This window comes from Rattus rattus, chromosome 8, assembly GCF_011064425.1.
Source record: "Rattus rattus isolate New Zealand chromosome 8, Rrattus_CSIRO_v1, whole genome shotgun sequence".
NCBI classification, from domain to species: domain Eukaryota; kingdom Metazoa; phylum Chordata; class Mammalia; order Rodentia; family Muridae; genus Rattus; species Rattus rattus.
Genome location: NC_046161.1, coordinates 61,562,097 through 61,586,612, shown reverse-complemented (window position 1 = coordinate 61,586,612; position 24,516 = coordinate 61,562,097). Strand labels below are relative to the sequence as shown.

At 48.4% G+C, this 24,516-nt stretch overlaps 1 protein-coding gene across 1 annotated transcript in view; it reads left to right on the top strand.

Annotated features, from left to right (window-relative positions):
- The window catches only part of Tln2 (talin 2), a 237,056-nt gene extending 215,402 nt beyond the window's left edge, over nucleotides 1-21,654 (top strand). The window contains exons 53-57 of the mRNA XM_032911227.1: nucleotides 9,838-9,963; nucleotides 11,797-11,859; nucleotides 11,951-12,178; nucleotides 14,989-15,114; nucleotides 17,380-21,654. Coding sequence (XP_032767118.1) covers nucleotides 9,838-9,963; nucleotides 11,797-11,859; nucleotides 11,951-12,178; nucleotides 14,989-15,114; nucleotides 17,380-17,508 — 672 coding nt within the window. The 3' untranslated portion in view covers nucleotides 17,509-21,654. The remainder of the gene's footprint in view (nucleotides 1-9,837; nucleotides 9,964-11,796; nucleotides 11,860-11,950; nucleotides 12,179-14,988; nucleotides 15,115-17,379) is intronic.
- Nucleotides 21,655-24,516: the final 2,862 nt, after the last annotated feature.

Sequence of the window (24,516 nt, the reverse complement as noted above, 5' to 3'; positions counted from 1 at the left end):
ACTGTTGCTAAAGCCAAAGTCAGTAACTTAAGAACATGGGGCCTGACTAGTAAATGGTAACGCCATCCCCTTTGTCACTGTCACTGTGACCAGACATACGCTTTCTGACACCTTCAGCTTTCATCTTTGGAACATGGGAAAGATAATGTCTTTCATGGATCCGTAGTGGGGTAGTGGGGTAGGAGGGTGGGTGACGGGGCCACAGTAAACACAAGACACAGCCCAGACACAGTCTCCTAACTACTTCATCTGGTCCTTGACCTCAGCACAGTCAGACCATGTGATCAAGTGGGGCGGAAACACAGAGCTGGGGTGGCAGCTTCTGCACACGCTGCACTTCCTCTCCGCCCCCATTGGCAGAGACGATGGCTCCAGGCTTCAGGAGTGTTGCACTCTATGGTGTTTTATGCTGTTAGACTTTCCCGTTCCTTTCCTGAGGAGAGAAAAATCTGAGACCTATGTGAGAGGGCTGTTCTCATTAGCTTAGTTGATGGCAGTAAGAAATTGGGTCTTCTTGAAGGGAAATGATTGAGCTGCTTCGGTGATGAGGAGTGATGGTTGCCAGACCATAAGCGTGAAGATGCTCATGGAATAAGTTAAAGGGGGAGAAATGATACTGTATAGGCATCCGTGGTTACCATGTAACAAAGCTTAGAACTACAGGAGGTCGGCAGAGAGAGTCTAAGCCTTGAAATGGGATGAGGAATGACAGCTTCTGTGTGTTACAGTTCTGCAAAATTCTGTTTGCAAACCACACACATTGAAAATGAGGGATGGTTGCCTGAGGAGGCCTGTGAGGACCCCTTATGATTGCACGAGTAGACATTACCCATGACAGTGTTTCAGAGAATCTTACCATCCCAAAGCATGCGATTTTGGGTTTGCAAGGAGGGCCATCCACTGTGGGAAACTTCTTCATAGTGTACCATATCCTCCTTACTGTTAAGAAAGAACTTTTCTCAGCTTAAAAAAAAGAATTACTGAAACAACAAAACCAAGAGATATTTTGAGGTTACTTTTCTCCATCCTCTCCTGTATGTAGCCTTAAAGACAAACGTCCCCACGGTGCCATAAATGGCAGTGGCTCCTGCTTTCCTGCCATTGTAGCTGTGGCATCCCACCCCTCACGCCCGTGAATGAGGGCGTCCTCCATCCAGGCAGAGCACCTGCTTTGATGACTAGTTTGGGGAGGGAGACTAACGACTTCCAGCTGTTTGATTACCTGGTTCTCAGGTTACCTGTTTTAAAAGGAGACTAGTTTGTGGCATCTGAAGATGGTTCTGGTTCCACCCTTGGACCCTGACCATGGAAGCATCTCTCTTTTCCTGTAATCTCTCAGACATGAGTGATAGACAGATGCACCCCAGGCTCAGAGCATGTGCCAGCATTGTTGCTAACGGCACCCTTCCCACTCCTACAGGCACGCCTGTGCTCTGAGACAGGCTGGGAGATACCACAGAGGTGACTGACTCCTGCAGCCGTAGCCTTCGGTACTGTAACTATTCTCAAGCTCACTCAAACCTGGATGCCTTTTCTGCAGGCCTCTGTGTGATATGTTTGATATATTAGGTTGTTATTTAATCCAACTATATATCAAGCATATTCCTACAGTGTCTTGCCCTGTCTCCGGGGGTCCTAACAAAGTTTAGTAGGCAACAGGAAAGAATATGTGAAAATCACAAACAGGTTTAGATGGCAGTATGTAGGTTGCTATGTCTTAATCCATTTCTTCATGGAGCCTCTAAGACCTGTGTGCTAGTTAACTTGATGCTGCTGTGACGGAATGCCGCAATGTAAGCAGCTTAAGGCAGAAGGGTGAATTTTTGGCTTAGTTTAGCAGGGGGGCAGTCCATGATGGCAGGGAAGGCCTGGCAGTCAGGAAGCAGAGAGAGAGGACAGCAAATGGACCCAGGCTATAAAACCTCAAAGGCCAGTATTTCCTCCAGCAAGGCCTCACCTCCTAAAGCTTCCAAGCCAAATGCCACTGCCAGCTGAAGACCAAAGGTTCAAACACGTGAACTTACTGGGGATGGGGGATGTCTCGCTTCAAACCACACCAAACCGTATCGACACTACTACATTATCTGTTTGTTATCCGAAGGAATTGTAGTTCCTGAGGGCTTAAGATATTCTCTACAGCTTAGTTGTTAGGAATCCTTAAGAAAAGTATTCAGGGAGGAAAATGGAAGATTCCAACCCATGTCTTTGATATTGGACAAAGGTTAGAATTGTAACTGGCAAGCACATTGATCTAGATGTTTCTTCGTGGCAACTCTCAAAGTAATCTCACAGATTAGAATTTATAATCAAGTTTTCAATGCAAAAAGAATAGACACTATCAATAATTTCCACTTGTAGTAATAAATCTAAACCATGATGACTGTGCTCCCTTATGGATGATGAGTCACTGGGCTTAATGTAAACCTTAATTTGGACCAATTATGTCTGATGAAGAGAATGATCTGGACCGTGCTGCGTCTGTTGAGTTTTCTGTTAGAGGTGAACTTCTGCACAGAGGTTGATAATATTTAGAAGAACCCAGCAGTCAGAAAGTAAACATGTACTCTAATTGGCTGCAGCAGGAAGGGGCAATGGCCCAGAAAGCATTCCTTCGGGTATATATCAGCCGTCTCCGGCTGCTTCTTCCCATAAATGAGTGTGTGAACTATATGCGAGTTCATTCTGAGCTCTCTAGCCCAGAGACTTTATAAATACTTTTTCTGGAAATAGCATGGCTGTGCTCCCAGCCATTGTTGGTTTTGCCTCGGGAGGAAAGTACTCATAATGGCACTCCTAAACTGTGGATGATCGGGACCTCTTAACCCCACAGGGGCAGAAGATAGCTTAACTGGGGTTGTCGGAAAGGGACCTTGGAAGTATGTAGAAGCCACCATGGGCGACCGAGTAGTGATGGAAGGCAGACAGAAGTACAGGAGGAGGACATTCAGCCGTGGAGTCCTCCAGTCCTCTCCCGATGGCGAGTGTGCTATGTATGTCCGTGGGGCTGGGCTGAGGAAGTTTTAAGAGCAAACGTTATTAGCATGTTTGCACAGCTCAGGGGTCTTGGTCTTGGGTCCACTCACATTTGTTTGACTGAAATGGCAGATGACCGTATGAAAGAGGTAGGAAGCAATTACACTTCTTTTTAAAGCATAGCTCTGAAAGGTCTTTGAGGTGAAGATGCTTGCTGAAGTGATGAGAATTGGGGGAAGGGGTAGCCTGGCCGTTATCTGGCATTCCCATGTGGCTGATTGATATGCTGAGTGGGAGAAGGCAGACAGGCGTTCTGTGAGGTGGGAAAGCAAACATGGTGTTCTCTGCATGGCTAAGCTACAGGCTTGCAGCTTACCTGCCAGTCCTTGGTCCCAGATGAGGAGATGAGCATAGAGAGTGTGTTGCCGGGTGGCTCTCTACCAGGATCTTAGATGCATGGAAGACTCATACCAGAGATTCCTAAGATGAACCAAAGTGTATCTCACTGAATATTTGAAAGGCTTCTGTTGTCCGTCCTTCCTATATCAAGGTCCAAGATCCCCCTCCTTCCCCTTTTTAAGAGCATGACAGAATTCTAAAGATTTTTTTTTTCTGTCACTCAGAGACTTAATTATAAGATCAACTCAGTGGTATTACTTTTCATTTTGAAAATAAATAGCAAAAGACTGTAATAAAGCAATGTATTCTGTGGGAAAAGCTTCCCAAGATACTAACTATGCCGGCTTGGGTCTTTTCCAGTGGGTGCTACATGAACCCACTCCTCTATTGTCTCTCCGGATGTGGAGGCCTAACCACCCACTAACATGACTGCACAGCAGTGGTTTCTCTACGTCACCCTGAGCTTCCCCTGAGACCAGGCCTCTGTGAAGGGGACCAGTTGTTCTGGGAGATTTACCTTTTGTTAGGTTTATAAAGGATGAAGGAGGTCTTCTAGCCAGCCAACCCACAGATCCTTCAGAATACAAGTTGATGTAGCCATGGTTTGCTTGGCCAAGGCTTTCCCCTCAAAGCATCTCTCCAGTCAGAACCAGAAGCAAGCCAGTAGCAGCCAGGTTCACCACAAGAGGAAAAACATGGTGCCCGTTTCCACTCAGGCATCCACCTGTCAGCAAAAGGCCTCCCGCGTGTTGTGCGCGTCCTGGGTATTGGCCTCCTTTTTTTTTCCCTTCAGGACATTTAAATTATATATAACACATTTACACTTCTTTAAAAAAGTCCACTGAACTTCTGATTTTATGTGACCGTGTTTTAGTAGTGGCCATTCTGTAAGACCCTAACGCAGAAGAAGGCAAGATACAAAATGGTGGAAGGGTTAATAATAGCTCGAAGAGCTCTTTGGCACAGGTAGCCGCTTGTGCAGAGAAGGGTCTTGGTGCTTTTTAGTTCTAAAAAAGTCTTGTGTGGGCTGGTGAGGTGGCTCAGTGGGTAAAAGTGTTTGTCATGCAAGCCTAGCATGTCGAATTCAACCCCCAGATCCCACAGTGGAAGGGAGAGAAAGCTGGCCTGTAACCTCCACATGTGTACCATGATGGGTGTATATCCACACATATGTCCACATACACAGTAATAATAATAAATAATAATGTTTAAAAGCCTGGTCTGTATGGACTAGAGATAGAGTACTTGCCTAACATACACGAGGTCCTGGGTTCAGTCTCCAGCACCCATAAACCCAGCATGGCAGTACCTAAATCCAAAAGACAGAGGGAGCAGAAGCTCGAGGCCATCTTCTATGTACGTAATTAGAGGCCAGCCTGAGAAACCTTAGATTCTGTCTCCAAAAAAAAAAAAAAAAAACCTAGGGGATGGGGAGGAGGTGTCTTTTACAGACACTTTCTAAGACTGAGGCAGAAGTCAGGCCTCTTCCTGGGCAAAGGATCTCAGCATAATTCACAAAATGAATGAGAAGGACTATCAACCCTACCCACACTTGCCCAGGGGACATCAAGGAATGTGGGTAGGTCACTAAAGACAGCAGGAAGGAGACGGGACTCCTGAGGGCAGAAAAGAGAATACCTCCCTGCTTATTTCTGCAAACATCTTAGAGAATTCTAAAAAGAAATGGAGACATGTCTAAGCTAGAGACCAAGTAAAATTGATGAACTGCTCCCCAGGGGAGGGCGGTGCGGACCTAGGAGCAGCGTATTACACAGTATGGAACAGTGACCAGTGTCTGAGTTATCTACTGCCTGGGTCAGCGCTGAGGGACAAGGCAAAAACAGAGCCTGTCTAATCATGTGTCCCTGAAGCTTGCTTTGTAACATGGGATCCAAACAGACTTGCTTTGTGTAAAGAACCTAAAAGGCAATTTTTTAAAATATGAGGAACCTGGAAATGTAGCTCAGTGGTAAAGTTTGCCTCACATGTACAAGACTTTGGGTTCAGTCCCCGGTACAAGGGGTAGGGGTGAGTAGAGATGATGGGGAACGTAGTTGTTACTTGTTCTTGAGTGTCTCCTGTGAGCTGTTTTACATAGAATTATTTCCATCATCCTTCCTACTGGAGTGAATGAGACACTGCAAAAATAAGTTCGTAAAATTCCCAAAAGACCGACACGTAAGATAAAAATATTTAAAAAAAAAAAATTGGCCTTTCCACTAGAGGAGACAAGAGAAAGAGACCTGGCACCCAAGAATGAGAGGATCAGTGAGCAGCTTCATTAGGTGGTACTTTCTATATCTGCTAACCATCTTCATAGAACCAATTTAAGTAAGCGCTTTTGATAAAATGCCCATATTTAAAGATGTCTGTGTGTATATAGCTAAATGTCAGAAAAAGGTCTCATGTAACCTAGACTGGCCTCTAATTCTCCATATAGCTGAGAATGGCCTCGAACGTCCGACCCTCCTGAATGCTAGGATTACAAGTGTATACCATACTGCCACGCCCAGACTATGCACTGCTGAGGATCAGAGTCAGGGCTTTGTGCCAGGCAAGCACTCTGCTAACTGAGCCAGACCCCTAGCCCTCACTTCTATTACTGTCTCCTGGCTGAACTCTAGAACTTGCAGGCCTTCTTTTAAAACAGGGTATTGGGTCATTTAACTGACATTTATCACGCGTGCTCTTCTGCCTGGTTTCGTGCCAAGGAAACACAAGCTGAGCAAAGCCTCGAGCAGATCACAGGAGGGTGGCATGAAGTTAACGGACCTATGTTTTCTGCAGAGCGGTTCCTAACCACCTCTCTTAGAAACAAAAATTCCTGAGCCTCGCCCAGACCTACTGAGGCACAGTGTGCATTCTTTATCCAGGTCTATGCGTCACTCTGCAGAAGGGCTATCTGGCGAGCCCGGGGCTTCTCAGCCATCCTTCCCTTCATGCCAGTAATAAAAAAGGATAAGCAGCCATGTGCATGAGCCTACTCACGTTCCTTTTTCCTAAATTAAACTTATTTAGTCAGTTCTGGGGTTAGGGGCGTACTGCAACATTAAGGAGTTGGTTCCTTCCATCATATGGCTTCCAGGGATCAAGCTCAGGTCACCAGGCTTGGCAGCAAGCTGTCACCGATCTTGCCAACCCCAATCATGCCCTTTAAGGGCATGTTTGAGATCCAGCTGTTGGGGGAAATAACTCACAGACCTCAGTTTTCTGAACCTGGAGGCAGGTTTGACTGTCCTGACTCAGGCCAGCAAAAGGTCTCAATTAAGAGGAAAGTGACAGGGCTGGAGAGATGGCTCAGTGGTTAAGAGCACTGACTGCTCTTCCAGAGGTCATGAGTTCAAATCCCAGCAACCACATGGTGGCTCACAACCATCTGTAACGAGATCCGATGCCCTCTTCTGGTGTGTCTGAAGACAGTGACAGTGTACTCGTCATATATAAAAATGAATAAATAAAATCTTTAAAAGAAAAAAAAAGAGGAAAGTGACAGCTTAGCCTTCCTGAAGAGAAGATAGGAACTAGAGCTTTGTGTGAGGAATCATGGTACCTGCTCTGCAGATTCCGGACTGGTGGTCCTTGGCCATTGCCCCCACCCCAGCACTGAGGGGTCATCTGGGACACCTTGCATCTAGGCTGTGATTTTTTTTTTTTATACAGGATAGCCCTTTAGAGAATAACCCTCTCTTCTCTTTACCACACGGCTCCTTTTTACTATCCTAACGTACCTACTTCAAGTCTCCATCCTGCCAGCTCGTAGGCACCAGAGCTGGTAGACAAAGCAGAGGCCAGTGCTGTGCCTTCAGTGGGTCTGCCCACTGCAGGAGATCCCATTGTCCGTGCAGAGGATGGCTGGTCCATGGGGTTACAGTAGGTGTTTCCTCCCAACGATAACCTTGGCTCAGAGGGAAGTCGCGGTCCAGGCCAGGGCATATGAGCGGCTGCCTTTGGAGGTTTCCGAGTGGGAGTGCCTGAAGATAAGACTGTGCACTGTGCCTGATTTCAAGTCCAGGCCTGTGATGGAAAGAAAAGTAAGGAAAATGAATCATCAAAATGGTCGCCATCGTAGAAAAATCTATGGGTGCCAAAAGTACTTCCAGGTTAGATGCTTACGTGTGTGTTTTCAGAAAATGTAAAGATTAAAATCAAAGCCTGCAGCAAGTGGAGAAGAGGGCCTTCTGATCAGTAGGGACAAAGATTCCTGTAGGCAGTGGCTCGTAAAGAAACTCCCTTCCCCTGAGGCTTCAGAATCTGATGCTGGGCATTCTGCTGTGACATGGGCTCGGGCTCCGAGGCCACTTGAAGCAGGAGTCTGGGAGACGTGGGGAGCTTTCGGGCTTTCATTGCCTCACCAGCAGAATGGGGAAATTCCCCCTTTGGTGAGTGCCCTGGTGGCTTAATCTGTTAAATGCTTTACTTTCTTTTGCAGAAGGAATTTCCAGAAAAGCTCTTAATCTCCAGGTCATTAAATGAATATATACAGCACATATATTCACGTGTATTCCTATGTCTCTCTATAAACCTGATGTGACGCATTTGGGGCCTTTGCATACGAGTACATTTTATGCCGGTGTCTTTTTATATTTCAGTAAACAAGCCCCGGACTCTTCTAACCCAGAGTGAGCCCGCGAAGCTGAGCCCCTTTCTATCCTGAATACCCTTTGAGCAAGACTGTTGTCAGAAATAAGAAGCGTGCCCTCCAGTTCCCTGTGGGGGCTTAGAGCATGCTGCTCTCCTCCTCCTCACCCGCTTCTAGTGCACTCGGCTCTTACTTTGATAGTATGAGTTGCAAGAATAATCGTAATCAATATTTTTCAAGGCTCAAGATACAGTTATTAAGAATAGGGATATAGGGGTGAAGAGAAGGCTCAGTCAGTACAATACTAACTGTGCACGCACGAGGGCCAGAGTTTGACCCCCAGATCCCGCATTTAAAAGAACAAAAAAGCTGGTATAGTGGTACACAGTTGTAGTCCTAGCACTGGGGAGGTAGGGACAAGAAGAGTCTTGGTACTTGCTGGCCAGCTCAGCCAAACCGATAAGCCCCAGGTCACAGAGAGAGCGAGCCTGGCTCAACAAGATGAGGTGGGGCCCCTACCAAAGTGTGACACCCACAGTTGTTTGCTGCCACACACACACACACACACACACACACACAGAGGTGGGGATCTAAGGAAGAGCTGTATCCATCCTGACTAAACTTTCAAACAGCCCGTTTGCAGGCTGACTGAATATCTGGTGGTCAACGTCGTCTTCCCGTGGTTCCCTTGGGGATAACCTGATCTGCATAATTTTAAATTCAGAAAGCTTCGGGCTTAGATTGTGGCTCAGATTCTTCATGCTGCCACGTGACCTTAGGCCCACCGTGTCCGACCTTGAGACCGCGCTGCCTTGATTTCTCCCACGCCATTGGGTATCCCGTGGTGGGGGTACAGCTGCCTATGCTCAGGCCTCACTGAACCTAGGTCTCCTCATCCTAAAAGATCCGTAAGGATAATCTCAGTAGATCGTTTGTGCGTAAGAGGGCATTAACACAGAGCATGCAGCAAAACGGTTGGCCAGACAGTAGGTCCTCAGAAATGCCCTGCTGTCAGTCAGTGTGTGAACATACTTGATGCCTCTGAACTGCATACCTAAGATTATTTACAGAGTGAATTTGACTCTGATTTTAGTGTACATACAAAGAGAAGCTGTGCCCAACCACTATCTCCTAATACCTAACATCTTCAACTGGCTGTGGATAATCAAGCCAAATGGACCTGGAGACCCAGAATGTTAAACCCAATAGACCTCAGAGGCTCCTCTGTTCTGCCACTGTGTGCTCCGTCCGACCACCATCTTTATACCTGCCTGGTTTCCCCCATAGTACCTTCCCGACTTCCTGGTGGGTTTGCCTCTTCCTGAGGCAGGGGCCTGCTTGGGCACTGGGGTAACTGAACAAGCACCACATTGAAGCCACCATGTGACTGACATATAACTCAACAACAGATCTAGCCTGTGTTACTTTTGGTTTTGCCCAAGCAAAACCAGGCTTCTTAGAACTAATAACCATCTTTCTTTATGTTCAAGACCGTTTTTTGAGCTTGACATTCTGGCCAAATATGTCACCGCCCGTTCTTTTTGACTTTGATAGTTGACTACTCTGAGTTGAGCTATTGATATTTCTGGAGCCTTCGGACAGCCTCACTTCACAGTGAATTTGAAAGACTGTGGTTTGGAAAAGTACTTTGTCTCAGACTTTTCTGATTTGAAACGTGTGTAGAATGTCACCACTAATAGCTTTTACTTTCTAGTGGAGGGGGAGGGGAGGCCGCAGACGGAGAGGCCTCCCAACCCCGGGTGTGGCTTGCCAACCAAAAGCAAATAGGTGCCTGAAGGGCCAGGTGCTGCAGCAGTAAGTAGCCTGGCAGAGAGAGCCCCTTGTGGCTGTACATCCCATCTGACTTGGCTTTCTCTTCCTTATAGCAAGCAGACGAGACCCTGGATTTTGAAGAACAGATCTTAGAAGCTGCTAAATCCATTGCTGCTGCCACAAGTGCCCTGGTCAAATCGGCCTCAGCAGCCCAGAGGGAGCTGGTGGCCCAAGGCAAGGTGGGTCACCGTGGCTAGCTAAGCCACAGAGCAACCACGGAGGGAGAGCCACTGAGGGATAGAGGAGAAACGTTTGGCTTGAGATAAGAAACGCAGTTGGGATCCTGTTGCTGGGTTACAGTTCTTTTCCCCCACCACTGAAAACTGCTTAAATTCCATCAGCTGAGCGAAAGCTTCAGCTTCTAGGTCTCTCATCTGCTTCTCATTAAGGAAAGCATCCCACTCCAGGCAGAGAGCAGGGCCTGAAAGAGACACTTATAGTCCCACTGTGCATTAGGCTGTCTAAACTGTCAGCATTTCCTGGTAAGTGCCATAGTTCAGGGGCTCTGTAATCCCACTTCCCTGCTCCAAATGCCTTCCCTTGGTTTTAGGACCATTGGGTAAATGCTGGTCAGCTTGCCAGTTAGTGCCCTGCTGAGCCTGTGGCTCACAAAGCCACGTAGACTTAAAGCTGAGATCCCCTCAGTCAACTTCATCATTATTAACCCAGTCCACCTGCGTAAAAGCTTTTCCACATTTAAGAGATGCCATGTGTCCTGTTGTCCCCATACATGGGGCCACTCTATCCAGACTGGATCTTGCTGAGAGCTTCCCAAACACCAAGGCACTCCAGAAACCTGTCGAATCATGCATCTGAGGAGGATTCAGTTACCCCTGTATGTGTTATGAGGCCTTTTCTGTTTGTATGCGAAGAGTTGGGCTGAGTTTGAGAGAACAGACAAGAGCTTGACCCGGGGCAGCTCAACTTCTACCAGGAAGTTGTGTGCCCCTTAGTCTAAATTACATGCTCTTCTTTCTAAACCATCATGTGGTGTGGCACTCACGATTATTGGATATACATCTTCCCACCCAAGCATGAGGGCTGACCACTGGGCTTCTCACTGAATCTCTGTAGGTCCTGCCTCATGTCCAGCTTACCGCATGTTTCCATTAAGTTCTTGTTGGCTGGACAGCCTAGAGAGACAAAGATAGCTCACTGAAGCATTTAGCTTCCTTCAACCATAGTAAAAGATCTGTATGCTAAACAGATTGCTATACACCAGAGAAGCTACCTTGAATGTGGTAGGTTTCCTGTCCTCCATGGGACTTGGTTTATACAGGCATTTCAAAGTTGAGAAAGGAAGTTTGGATGACCTTGGGGAAGCTACAGGATTATATGAGAGACTTGGGGTTTGCCTGACACTCAAGAAGTATCTGTAATCGATGATGGATCCCCAATCTTCAGATTGATGTGCTCATCTCATTCTTGCAGCAATCCCTTCTAGATCTGGACAAAAAAACAAGTCATTTGCTTTGATTTCTAAGCAGAGGCTGAGATGATCTTCCTCCAAGGCCCTTTGTTCCCTCAGAGAAAGTGTATTTCCTTAAGGCACAGGCCACCCTCATTTGCAGAGGAGGAGACATTTTACATATCTTCTGCCAGAATCCCACCCCTTGGCTTTCAAGGTGGGAGCAGGAGAGATTTAAATACCCTTGACCCTTGAAGGAGGAAACCTTGGTGTTTATAACAAAGGAAAGGTAACAGAGGAAGTCAGCATCAGAGATAGGCCAGGCCATCATTTCCTAGAAATGTGGTACCCAACAGCTAAGTGGGAGCCACTTAGAATGTTGTCCTCTGAGTGTATGGGACCAGTTAATACCACTCAGAAGGTACTGACCCGGTGGATCTGTGACTGGGGAATCCTGTGAAAGCAGTGATTGGCCCATTCCAAGGTCAGTGTTATGGGTAAAGGTGACCAGACAGTGCTGTATGGCTAGCCGTGGGGCACAGGAGGATCTGGGGCGGCTGCAGCTCCCCATGCTCATTGCCACCTTCCCTCCTCTGCTCACCAGGTGGGCTCCATCCCTGCCAACGCCGCCGATGATGGACAGTGGTCACAGGGGCTGATCTCTGCCGTGAGTTCCCTTCATTTCCTCTTCCTTTGCTTTGTGGATAGCCTCGAGGGAGGTTTGGGCCTTGGGTCACTTCTCTGTTGACTGTCCTCAGGCCCGGATGGTGGCGGCAGCAACCAGCAGTCTCTGTGAGGCAGCCAATGCCTCTGTTCAGGGACATGCCAGTGAGGAAAAGCTCATCTCATCCGCCAAGCAGGTCGCAGCCTCGACCGCTCAGCTGCTGGTGGCCTGCAAGGTGAAGGCCGACCAGGATTCAGAGGCCATGAAGCGGCTACAGGTAATGGTCACTGATGCTGGTGGGAAAATACTCCTGTTGGAGCGGGTAAGTGTCGCCCGAGGGGACCGTCTTACTTCCTTGGCATGACCCACCAGGCTTTCCATCAGCCAGCTCTGTCTCGCTCTCCAGCCTCATCCTCTGCCGTCTGCATCCGTGCATCCCACGACCACCGCCCACCACACCCACATAGCACCCGGGCCTTCTGGGCCGGTGCCTGTGGGCCATCACTCACCTGGAATGGTCTGGCTTCCACCAGCCCAATCCAGCAAGCTCCTGTTTGTCCTCTGTGACTGAAACGCTTCCTGACTCCCTCCTCTGTCCTGCCAGAGCCCCTGGCCTGGCCACTCCTATGATCCCCACCACGTGGGCTCTGTTTGACAGCGTCTTGGCTGTGAGCCTCTCAGGTACTCCATCTTCCTCATGGCACCTGATCATAGGAGGCCCTTAGGTAGGATTTGCTCCAGCAGGGGGAGAGAGCACTGAGGGGTTTCCTACCCGGAACCCAGAGAGTATGTATAGAACAGTCAAGTCCTTCCCCATACATATACATCGGTCTGATTGCTTTAATTATAAAACTCTTTGGGGAGCTGTAACGATGGCTCAGTGGGTAAAGGGGCCACCAAGCCTGACAACCTGAGTTAGAGCCGTAGAATCTACATGGTAGGAGGAGAAAACCGACTCCTACAAGGTGTCTTCTGACCTCCACATGGCATGTAAGCTTACACACACACACACACACACACACACACACACACACACACTGTTTTAAACACAATAAAGGAGACATTTGAAATGGGAAAAGCACACTGCACTGCCTCAGTGCCCCCCACATCGGATGTTTGTTTTCTGTTTCCCTCATCATCTACGTGAGATGCTTGTGTCTGGTTGTAGTCATAGCGAGATGCATCCGTCTTCCTGTCACGCTCCGTACCATGCAGTTTTTCCTGGAGGCGGAGGCGCCATCCCTCATGAGTCTCGTTTTCAGTGATTGCATGGTTTCACGTCAGCTGACTATGCCAGTTCCCCTCATGCTTCAGACATTGTATTTGTTTCCAGTTTCCTAGAATTTTACTATGATAAGTGTTATTATACAGATCATTCGCATTGCTTAAAAGTGTCTGATATATGCATTATGAGTAAAATCAAAAAGGGCAGGAAGTCCAGACGATTCCTAGAGACTCAGAAGTCTCATGTGATTCTTTAAATCCTTTATTAGCTCTTGGATATGGGACTCCTACATATGGGAGGTGCTCTGAGGAAAACACTTCAGTTAAGAGAGATCTGGGTTCCAGGTCTTGGGCTGTGACTGTCTGGCAGGGTGCTGCCTGCACACAATCCCTACCTAGTACCACATAAAACAGGTTTGGTGGTATAAGCCCGTGAGACCAGGACTTGGGAGGTAAAAGCTGGAAGTCATGGCTACCCCTTGGAAATAAACTCTTGACTCTGAGAGAAATGGGCAAGGGACATTGGAAATTTTATGACGCTTTGATCGCCACTGAAAGATAATTCCAAACCTCAGCTTGCAGAAGACAATTCCCCAGGGCCCTGCCACTCCCTGAAGATTAAGAGTAAGCCAAGGGCTGAGTAGATGGCGCAGTGTGTAAAGTGCATGCATGTGCGAGCATAAAACTCTGAGTTTGATCCCGGCACTCTCAGAACAGCCAGAGCCAGGGCCATGCGCCTATATCCCAGTGTGAAGAAGGCAGAAATAGAAAGATCTCACTGGGCAGCCAGCTTCTGCGCTACATGCGCATGCACACACACACACGCACACACACACACACACACACACACACACACACACACACACACGAGTAAACTAGAAAGGACAAGAATCTGTAATGAAAAGATGGAGACTTCCATTGACAGAATTTATAAGATGGGCTCCAGCAATCTCTTCACCCTTGTTCAGAAAGCGTAAGCCTGACATTATACCCATCACGTCTCGTTCCTTACAAGGCTCTTCTACCCCCGGCACAAGAGTGGGTGCTCCCTGGCATGTCTCAGAGCCCTCCACTCCCCCAGGAAACCTTCAGTGAATCCCAACTCTGAGCAGCCTCTGTGCCAGGCGCTGTAGGTACAAAGAGTTTCATTGTGCACATGCCCTCAGGTTGCTAATACCCAGACAAGAGCGGTCCCTGTCAGAGAGACCCAGGCGTGGCAAGGGCTGTCAAAAAAGTCAGCACCGACGCTGACTGAGAGAAAGTGAGCCAGGGCCATGATGCGAAGAGTGAAACCTGAGCCATAATTTCAAACACATTTGGTTAGGGCCGAGGGGCAGTGGCTCTCCAGACTAAGGCAGCCAAGTGTACTTCTGTTACAAGCGTGGGCTGCTTATTGCCTGCCCGTCAGTTCCCCCTCAGAAGCATGTGTCTGAGCCAGAGTAAAGAGTCACTAAAGCACTCACTCTTAAGTCTGAGGGCCTGAGCTAGATTCCCAGAGCCCACACGAGAAAGCTGAGCGTGGTGTCCAATGTTTTCAATCCAAGTGCTGGGAAGGCCAGGATGAGAGAAACCCTGGGGCTCACCACCTGGCCAGTTTAGCCTGATTGATGAGCTTCAGATCACTGAGAGACCCTGTCTCAAGGGAAATAGGTGACATGTCTGAGGCCGTTCTCTGGCCTCCATATCCACACACATAAAAACAGTTTATAAAAATGTGGTTTTGGGAACTCTATCTCGATTCATCACTGAAAGAACTGTACTCAGGTGTCAGTGTTGGGGGAGTTGACGTATCGCGCTGGCTCCAGATATCTTCTGTGTTATAACGTGGTCTCATGAACTTCATGTCTGTTTTTCCCAGACTCTCACGCTTTTGCTAATAATGCCACACATGTCTTGTTCCCCCTCCAGGCGGCAGGAAATGCTGTGAAAAGAGCCTCAGACAATCTTGTCCGTGCAGCCCAGAAGGCAGCATTTGGCAAAGCGGATGATGACGATGTTGTGGTGAAAACCAAGTTTGTGGGAGGCATTGCTCAGGTGAGTGGCCAAACACACGGTCGTGTGCACCAGCCAAGATGAGGCTTCTGTCACAGCAGATACTCCACAAAGCAGGGCCTTACACAGGACGCAAGCCCATCTCTCCTGAATGTAGCCGGCTGTAAGCCACGTAGGAGGGGATGATGTTTCTGCTATGTTTGAGACCTGGATCACACCTTATTCTCCCTCCCTAGATGTTGTCCCTGACAACTGGGTCCAAGATGGCTTAATTACCAACTTCAGTGTCCATCTGTCAGGGAGAGGGAAAGGAGCAAGGGCTGGAATTTACAAACCTCTCTAACGCTCTCATACCATTGGTCAACGTGCAGTCGCCATGCAGGATGGGAAACGTGAAGTTCTTTTCTGGATAGTCATGTTTCTAGCTAAAGTTCATGTGTTCTGTTATAAAGAGAGGAACAGGCCTAGAGTACAGCAGTGATGTCTTTGGGAGAGCCACCCTGTCCACCCCTCTACAGGCAGAATGGACCCGCTCTGTCCCAGAACTGTTATGGGAAGACTTGGGTGCCTTAGGCAGATCGTGTTCCCATGTGTGGAAGTAAAGAGGAAATGCCAGGGAGCCATGTCTGTAGGTTTTGGATGGTTCATATATGTGTATGTGTATGTGTATGTAACATGGGGCTGTGTTCTTACCAGCACCAGGTGTTCCGGGAGCCTGCCTGGACTCTCACAAACTACACCAGGTTTTAGCTATAGATCAGGTTTTTTGTTTTTTTGTTTTTTTTAACCAGAAAGTGTTTTCTATTTACTTGTTCCTTTAGAAGTCTCACATAAAAGAGTCTCTAATCAGTTGAATTTGGGAAATACTGTTGCATCTAGTTCCCCACACCTTGGTCAGTTAATTTGTGGGCATAGTGGACATTCTGGAAGGGTCCACTGAAACGAACTTGTTTGGCTTTCTTGAACACAAACTTACCTAGTCCCACTGTACCAGTTAACTAGTATTCCTAGCCCCACTGTACCAGTTAACTAGTATTCCTTAGAAACATGAAGTGCATGCATTTGTTTTCTGTATCTCTCCACACTTGGACTCAACCAACAGTGGCTTGAAAACATTCCAGAAAAACTGCAACTCTATTGAATGTTCTAGAAAGGATGTTTTCCAGCCTTTAGACGATTCGGTTTAGCAGCCACACGCACGCTGCTCACATTACCTTCCATCGTCTACGCCATCTGGAGATTCCTCAAAATATGCAAAAGGGAGCTGGAGAGACGCTCGGAGGGTTAAGTGTTTGCCATGCTAGCATGAAGATCCGAGTTTGATTCCTGATCCTATGTTTAAAAAAAAGAATAGGTGTGGTGTGTATATGTAATACCATGCTGAGGAGAGACAGCAGCCCCTGGGGCCTGCTAGCCAGCCAGGCTAGTCCCAGGTAACAGACACTGTCCCCAGAAACAAGGTGGATGGCTCCCTGAGGAATAACAGTCAAAGTTGACCTCTGGCTTCTACATCTATGTGCAGGCACACACACACACCACATGTACCTAACATGTACATATATGTATACATGCATATACTCACTAAACAAATAATAAATACGGGAGGAGATTCATAGCTAATATGAAAATACTGTGCCATTTCGTATCAAGGGCTTGATCCTTCATAGATTTTGGGGATTTGGCTGACTAGGACTCTGTGAGTCCAGGAATCCATCCCCAACAGATACGAAGGGCCAACTTTATATGAAGGCCTCTTAGTAGTTGAGGTCCTAGCTTTGCCTTCCTGCACACCTTAGCTCCACCCTTTCCTACCAACTGAGTCACTTTCATGGCCCATCTCTCTCAGCCTTAGACCCCTCATGGTAAATACAGGACTTTCACAGGCTTGCCACAAAAGCACTGGGACAATTGGGGTCAAGCCTAGTATGGATGCAAGAGATGTTTGTTGCTAAGTCCCTACCCAGAGGTCAGCTTTTTTTTTTCCTAATCAGCTGGGTCATTGGCGTCAAAACCAAGCCGTGGTGTAGGCTACTTTCCAGAGCGAAGAATGCTGTTCCATGCTTGCATGGTAGAGGCATGTGGCACCAGGCCTGGAGACCTGGGTCAATTGAAAAGAGAGAACTGACTTCTAACACATTGTCCTCTGGCCTCCACACGTGTGCTAAGGCACGTGCACATACCCTCAACATACATAAATATGTTTTGTTTCGTTTTTAAAAAAGAATGTTCTGCGTCGGTCCTCGGAGGGTCTGTGGCAGACATGCCTCACAAAAAGCTTCAGACCCGTTCTACTCTTGTTTCCTCCAGATCATTGCAGCCCAGGAGGAAATGCTGAAGAAAGAACGAGAGCTAGAGGAAGCCAGGAAGAAGCTGGCCCAGATCCGCCAGCAGCAGTACAAATTCCTACCCACAGAGCTGAGGGAAGATGAGGGCTAGAACCCGCCCATGGTGGCGAGCCCCAGGAGGTGGTTCCTACTCCCCCAACAAGAACTGGACATACCGGCGTTCCCCAGAGCCAGGAACTCCTGGAAACTGCTGGCCCTCCACCTGGAGTCTCTCTCGTCTCAGTCCTGTCACCATCAGCTGCATGATCATGATCTCACACGGTACAGTGTCCCACCCACAGCTCCTCCAGCTCCCCTCACGCCTCGCTATATCTCAGGACAGAGGGGGCGCACGTTTCGTGGACTGTTACCAAAAAGAAAAGTCAGTATTATGTTGTTCTCAGACACCTTTACTCTTTGTCCTCCAAGACTGCTCCAGGGCCTCTTTGTGAAATCCCACTAGGAGAAGAACAATGACAGTAATGGCTCACAGGAATCATTGATATCATGGACACGGATATTCTCTCTCTAGAGAGAAGACCGAGCTGGAGTTGGACACTGTTAATAAAGCCAGAAACACTCCCAAGTGGATCTGGGGTCTGGAGTCACAGAGGTCCTTGTAAGTGTGGAGCACCAATCACCCACGGGGGGAGAAGATCCCCCACCCCGTTTGCACGCTTTTCTTGCCTCAGTGCGTAAGCTCCTTGTACAACTACACCCATCTTGTATTCTGTGGCCCAGAAAAAAAATGGAAGTTATTTTTATTTTTTTTCCCTCCATATTCCAAAGGGCAGAGTTGTGGAAAGTGGTCAGGGTCAGGTGGGCAGGGGCCAGAATAAAACACTGGGCTCCTTTACTCGGCAAGGCGGTTTCAGTTTATGCAGACGCACACACGGAGACTATGTCCCTGATGGATCCCAGTGCAGCGCCCCCTGGAGGAAGAGTCAGGTAGTGTTTAGGAAAGAGGTTCCCATGTTTGAGCCCCATCATCAGTTCCTGTGCTCTTAGGGAGGGTCCAAGTTCAAGAAGGAAAATTATTTGTTTAGAACTTTGACCTTTGATCCCAAGAAGGCATTTCCCACCATGTATCTCAATATTCCCCAATCTGAGTGTGCCCTGTGGTCAAGGCGGACCTGGGTGACAGTGTCCTGCTTATTGTCACAGAAGTGTTTTCACAGTGCATCATTTGGGTGCTGCACTCTCAGCCCTCCAGACGTCTCCCCCTTGTGCCTTTTCTCTTAGAGCCCTCTTCTGGCAAGGACATTATAGATCCCTGAGTTTACATTTGAGCTGAGCCTCTACCTAAGGTGATGGGAGGAGGGAGAGCCTAATACCAATACCAAGCGTGTTTTCATGAATTCATGGAGAGGTAGCGGGGGCGTGCTGTGACTGTAGCTCAACTGTTGGCCTGGTTAGCATGCGCTGGGTCCCATCACAGAAACTCAATGTGGTGGCACACTAGGGAGACAGAGGTAGGTGGATCAGAAGTTCAAGATTACCTTTGGCTAAATATTAAGTCAGAGACCAGCCTTGGCTACATGAGACCCTGCCTCCAAAGGAGAAAAAGCAGCTAATAATGGAGGCCTATGGTCCTCAAGGCTAATGGCTGCTGGAGGCAGGCTTTCTCCCCTTAAGGATCCACTAGCGCACTGTATACTGGACTCACCACTTAGATCCAGATTTCTACCAAAGAGGAAATACTGGTACACTGGTCCTCAGAAAGAAAAGAATCCACCTTCAACGTTGCCAGATGAGTCTCCTCCAGCAGACTCTCTCCTGTTCCGCAACTCCAAAATATAATTAAATTCTGACACCTTCCCAGATGTGTAGAGACTTATAAATGCTGCACAAAGGAATTCCTTTGAGACAGGTAGAAGGATCTAAGTGTGGTGAGAATGAAAAGCAAATGTAGGGTACACATGGAAGGAGTGAGGCCATGCTAGCATCAGATCCAACAGAGCAGGGCTGCTCTAGCGCTGGGAGAGCCTAATGCTGGGAGCCCTTGATGCTCATGGGAAAGCAAATCGCCTGGCTCACACCCTTTGAGTGTAACTCTTCATGCCTTTGCTGGGTACCTCCCAAAACGATTAAGCAAGGCCCCAAAGCTCATGATCAAGATGTGACAGTGGCCTCACACAGTAGGACCAGAGGCCCTCCTGCAGCTGGCTCACCCACTTTCCTATAGGCATCTGCCCCTCACCACCCCTTCCACCTGTCCCCTGTCACATTGGACATTCCAGGGGCAGCGCAAGGACAGATACTGAGTGCCCATCCCTGCCCCAGGGTAGTTTAAAACCTTCGCAGAAGTGAACACAGGAGAAAACCTCTAACAAATGACGGGTAAAGGGCCGTTCTCTACAGCTGTGAGGGGCGTCTCAGGACAATGGGAGTGTGCCCTCCTGTCTGCATTGTTGTGAACTTTGGGGGAAGATCGTTCCCAGGTATCACCTGCCATGGTCATAGGCCCATTTCTTGCCTGTCCCTCACTTGTCCATGCTGTGTCCATGTCTGTGAATGTCCTCATGGCTGGCTGGACCTCTCCTCATTTCACAAAAAGGATGAAATGCTGGACGGTGGGCATTCCTTAATCAGTGCTGCTGCCGATGTCCCCAGAGGCACAGAGCAGACTCCTGGCTCCTAAGGGAGAAAGAACGTAGATGTAGTGAATTGCATCTTGGAGTAGTTTCAAGGCCAAGTGGCCCAAGGCCTGGAACATGAAGTCCATCCCTCTGTGAGAGGGGGACTTGCAGTTGAGTGCTCTGGTCCCGTGAGAGAGGCCGACATTTGGTGTTGAATCCTTACACTGATCTTTTTGTCCAAAATGTCCATTTTTGATGATCAAAAGAGGGATGTACCTGGTGGCTGGGAAATTGCATTTGGCTTGCTTCTGTCTCTCAGCGGTCTTTAGACAAGGATGCAAAAGCCATGTTTGGTCAGACAGCCCTGGGTAGCACTTCCACTGGCCAGTTGGGACTGGTCTTGGAGGTCATCACAGACAGATACTTAGGACCTAGGCAGTCCTCCGGTTGTCACTGGTGATTTCCAGAAGCAGCTTCCCTGGCTGCAGTCTGACGCACGGGCTTTCAGGGCTAAGCCACCACAGACCTTCTGGCATACACTCTTCGTCCAGAAAACCCCTCTAAGCCTCTCGGCACAACTCGTCTGCTTGCTGTCTGAGTTCTCTACCAGCTGGTGAGAGTATGGACAGCTGAAACCAAGTGTTAAAAACCGTATTAAAGAGGTGTGACAGTGTACAACTAGAATCCCAGCACTGGGGAGGTGGAGGCAGGAGAATTGCAAGTTTAAGGCCAACCTGGGCTGGGTAGCAAGATCCTGTCTCAGAAAACCAAAGGCTAGTAGGTATAACTTAGTGTTAAAAATGCTTGCCTCATAAGTGCAAGGATGGCCCTGGGCTTGTTCCCAGCGACGCACACAGACTTTAGCCAAAGTGTTCAGCCACCTAAAAGCACGTATTTATTCCCACCTCCTAAGTGGCCCCAGAACCAGAATCTCATGAAGGAAGCAGGGTGGGGGAGGTAAGAGATGCTCGCTGCACCTCCTCTTTCCCCTCTGGTAGGTAGTCCCCCTAATCTCCCTGAGCTTTGCAGTTCTGGGCTAAGGTTGGGCCTCTGGGATGTAAGGCTTAAGATCCCAACACTGATTGTATGCTCTGCTCAGATGCCTAGAGGAATGAATTCTGTGAGTGAGCGCTCAGACACATCTAAAAGACTGAGCAAGTTGCAAGGAATTGGAAGGAAATGGTCGCTTACAGGCTGAGAGGCAGCAGTGCCCAGAATCCTAAAAGCCAAAGGTCTTAGGGGCCATGCTGGTGGCTCAGGTCTTACCTCTCCACAGAGTCCCTCCCATAGGGTCAGCACCCTCCGCTAAGGAAGGTGCTCCTAGGAAGGCATCCTCCACAAACCCCGACACCACTGCTCCACTGTCATGAGCTTGCACTTGGTGTGTTAAGGTTATGGTCACTGGGACTGAGCATGAGGAGAGACCTTCCAGTAGCCTCACAATACTATGAAGAAGGGATGACACTTTTCTGTGAAATGGGCTAGATTTTATCTGGTCTCCCTGGAACCCAGCTCGCTGCCCACCAGGAAGCAATAGCATGCGAGCCCTTCTGCAGCCATGTCTGACAGAGACAAGAAAGGGAAGCTCTGCCCTTGTCATAATGTTTAATCACATAAATTAATTTATCTAATCACATAAATTATTTTTTTTATTCATCAGAAATAAACTTTTAAAGGAATGAACTTGTGTGAAGGTTTTCATGGCAATGGGGTGAGGAAGACGAAAAAGACGGAAGAGAGTGTCTTGCTTGTGGGGGAGAAATTCAGCCGGAACCAAACATCTATCGTCACAGTAACCAAGGGTGTGTGTGTGTGTGTGTCCGTGTGTGTGTGTGTCCATGTACATGTGTGTGTCCGTGTGTGTGTGTGTGTGTGTGTGTGTGTGTGTGGGGGGGAGGGAGGGTAAGGCCAGCCTCAGGGTACCACTCAATTCCACTCTACTTCACTGACACAGGAACATAGACTGAGTAGGAAGACATAATCTCCTTTTCCCTTTGAAACAAGCAGGCTTCCTGAACAGGTCAGCCCTTGACCTTGCATGTCCCTAGAAGACTGAACAGCTGAACACCTGACCTGCAGACCCGCCCCAGGAAGATTAGGTTCATTTGTGACAGCTGAGGCCAAAATTTCACCTCCAGCCTTCCTACCTGTTGGAGGGGATGGATCCTTGGCCAGAAGTCCTTGTTTTCAGGGCAGCCAGGTTTAGAAAAATATGAAGTGTTCCTAATCTGCAAGACTATGAATCACCACAGCAACCAAAAGTGGCCTCGGGATGGGCACCAATGAGTAAGGGGATGCTCCTGAACTCTCATCCTCTAAGCCAACTGATAATAAAATTTGCATATCTCTGACTTAATGACAAAAATGGGGTTTGGGCAGGCGACCACCAAAACAGAAGTGAGATGCCTGAGGGAATGGAGAGGGAGGCTACCATTTGCCGAGTCTCCTTAGTGCCAGTCCTGTGCTGCCAGACACATCCCTCAGTACTCAGCAGCCCTAGAAAAGGCATACGACCATTCTTCAAAGGGGCAGCCCAAGACTCAAGCAGGATGTAGCTGTGTGAGGTTGGCTGCTGCCTATGGAAACTCACATCCTCTGTACACAAAAATGATACCAGGTCAAAAGGCCAACAATGACCCTACTGCAAGCCCTGGCACCTCCTGTGCCCTGGACACTAGAGCCCAACTCACATTCCCAGAGATGGTCACAATTCAGGGAATACAAACACTTGACCGAGAGAAGTAGGACTAATAGGGTACTGCTCTGAAGGCGGGGAAGGCCTCCCAGAGGATGCCGTTTGCCTGATTCCTCGGCACTGGAGTCTCACAGGGTGAAGGAGAGATGCTTCAGGCTCTAGTGTTGTAAAGGCAACAACCTGGGTTGAATGACATAATACCTACAAGGAACGATTCGGTGAGTCCAGGGCTTGGAGTGGTAGGAGAGGAAGAAGTCAAGAATACACATCATGTTGGGGTCCCAGAGCTCTCCAGGATGGGGGTGCAGTAGCAGGAGGGAACTGCCATCAGAGAGGCTGGCACAGGGAAGCAGATGTTAAGTGGCTCATGCCCTGTTACTTTTACTCCTGTTTATTCCTCATAGCAAGACGCACAGGCAGATACAAGGCGTGGTGATTTGAATATGCTTGGCCCTGAGAGTGGCACTATTAGGAGGCGTGGCCTAGTTGGAGGAAGTGTGTCACTGTGGGGTGAGCAGTGAGACCCTCCTCCTAACCATGTGGGAGCCAGTCTTCTCCTGTTCGCCTTCAGAACGAGAGGTGGAGCTCCAGCTCCTCCAGCCCCCATCTGTCTGGACGCTGCCATGCTCCCCCCTTATGATACTGGAGTGAACCTCTAAACCTGTGAGCCAGCCCCAGTTATATGTTTCCTTTTTAAGAGTTGCCTTGGTCATGGTGTCTGTTCACAGCAGTAAAACCCTAACTAAAACACAAGGCCAAAGCCCAAAGAGGTTCTAGAACTACCCCAAGTTCACTTACCCAATAGAGCTGGGATTTCCCAAGCTACTCCATTAAGATCCGTGAATAAAGGACAGAGTTTCAGGTTGTTTCTTCTAAAGCTCATGGTTTGCTTCTTCATAGACTTTTAAAACACTCAACTCTTTGAGGATTTCATACAGTACATATATATGAGGAAGGGGAAAGACACGAGTGTGTGGAGGTCAGAGGACAAACTCAGCTTGTTTGAGGCCAGGTCTTGTTCTCTGCTGCATACACAAGGCTTGCTGGTCCCTGCAAAGCTCAGGTCTTCACGGTCAGTCTCTTGAGATTCTCAGTGAAAGTCTGACCTGCAGGATAGAAATCTCACAGGCTGAGGTGGGAGAGGACGTGGGGGACCCATGCATACATGCGGCAGAGCCTGGCTCCTACTACAGGCTCCTGAGCAGTGAGGGATGTGGGGGTTGGGAGAGAGGGTAGCTCACAGGAACAGAGGACCATTCCATTCCATATATGTTTGTGGCAGGAAGGGGGCATCCTGAGGTCACTGACTAAGAACTTTCCTTGCTGCTCAGTCAGTGACGTATTCCAAATGATGCGCCCACAATCCTACTTTGGGGTCATTTTTTTTTAGACTATGACATCTTTGAAAAGTTTTACATATATTGGGGTGTGTGTGTGTGTGTGTGTGTGAGAGAGAGAGAGAGAGAGAGAGAGAGAGAGAGGAGAGAGAGAGAGAGAGAGAGAATGAGAATGTTTAAAAGCACCACAGAAGCCAGAGGACATTGGATTGGATTTGGTGCTTACAGGAAACAAATCAGGGTCCTCTGAACACCAGTGTGCCATGGTAACTATATGACTGAGAGACAGTCCCCTGGGTATTGTCATTGAACATCTTCAACCTGAACACAACACAATTGCTTGCCCCGGTTCCCCCGGAGTAAGAAAACCTTTAGCCTTGTGCTCAGGGATAGACTGGGGCGAGGACTGTATGCCTGTCCTGGGGCAGGGCCTAAGAAGCTCAGTACAAGGCCCAACCCCTTGGGACCATATTTAGAATTCTCTGTCAGTTCTGGCTTCAGGAACTCTA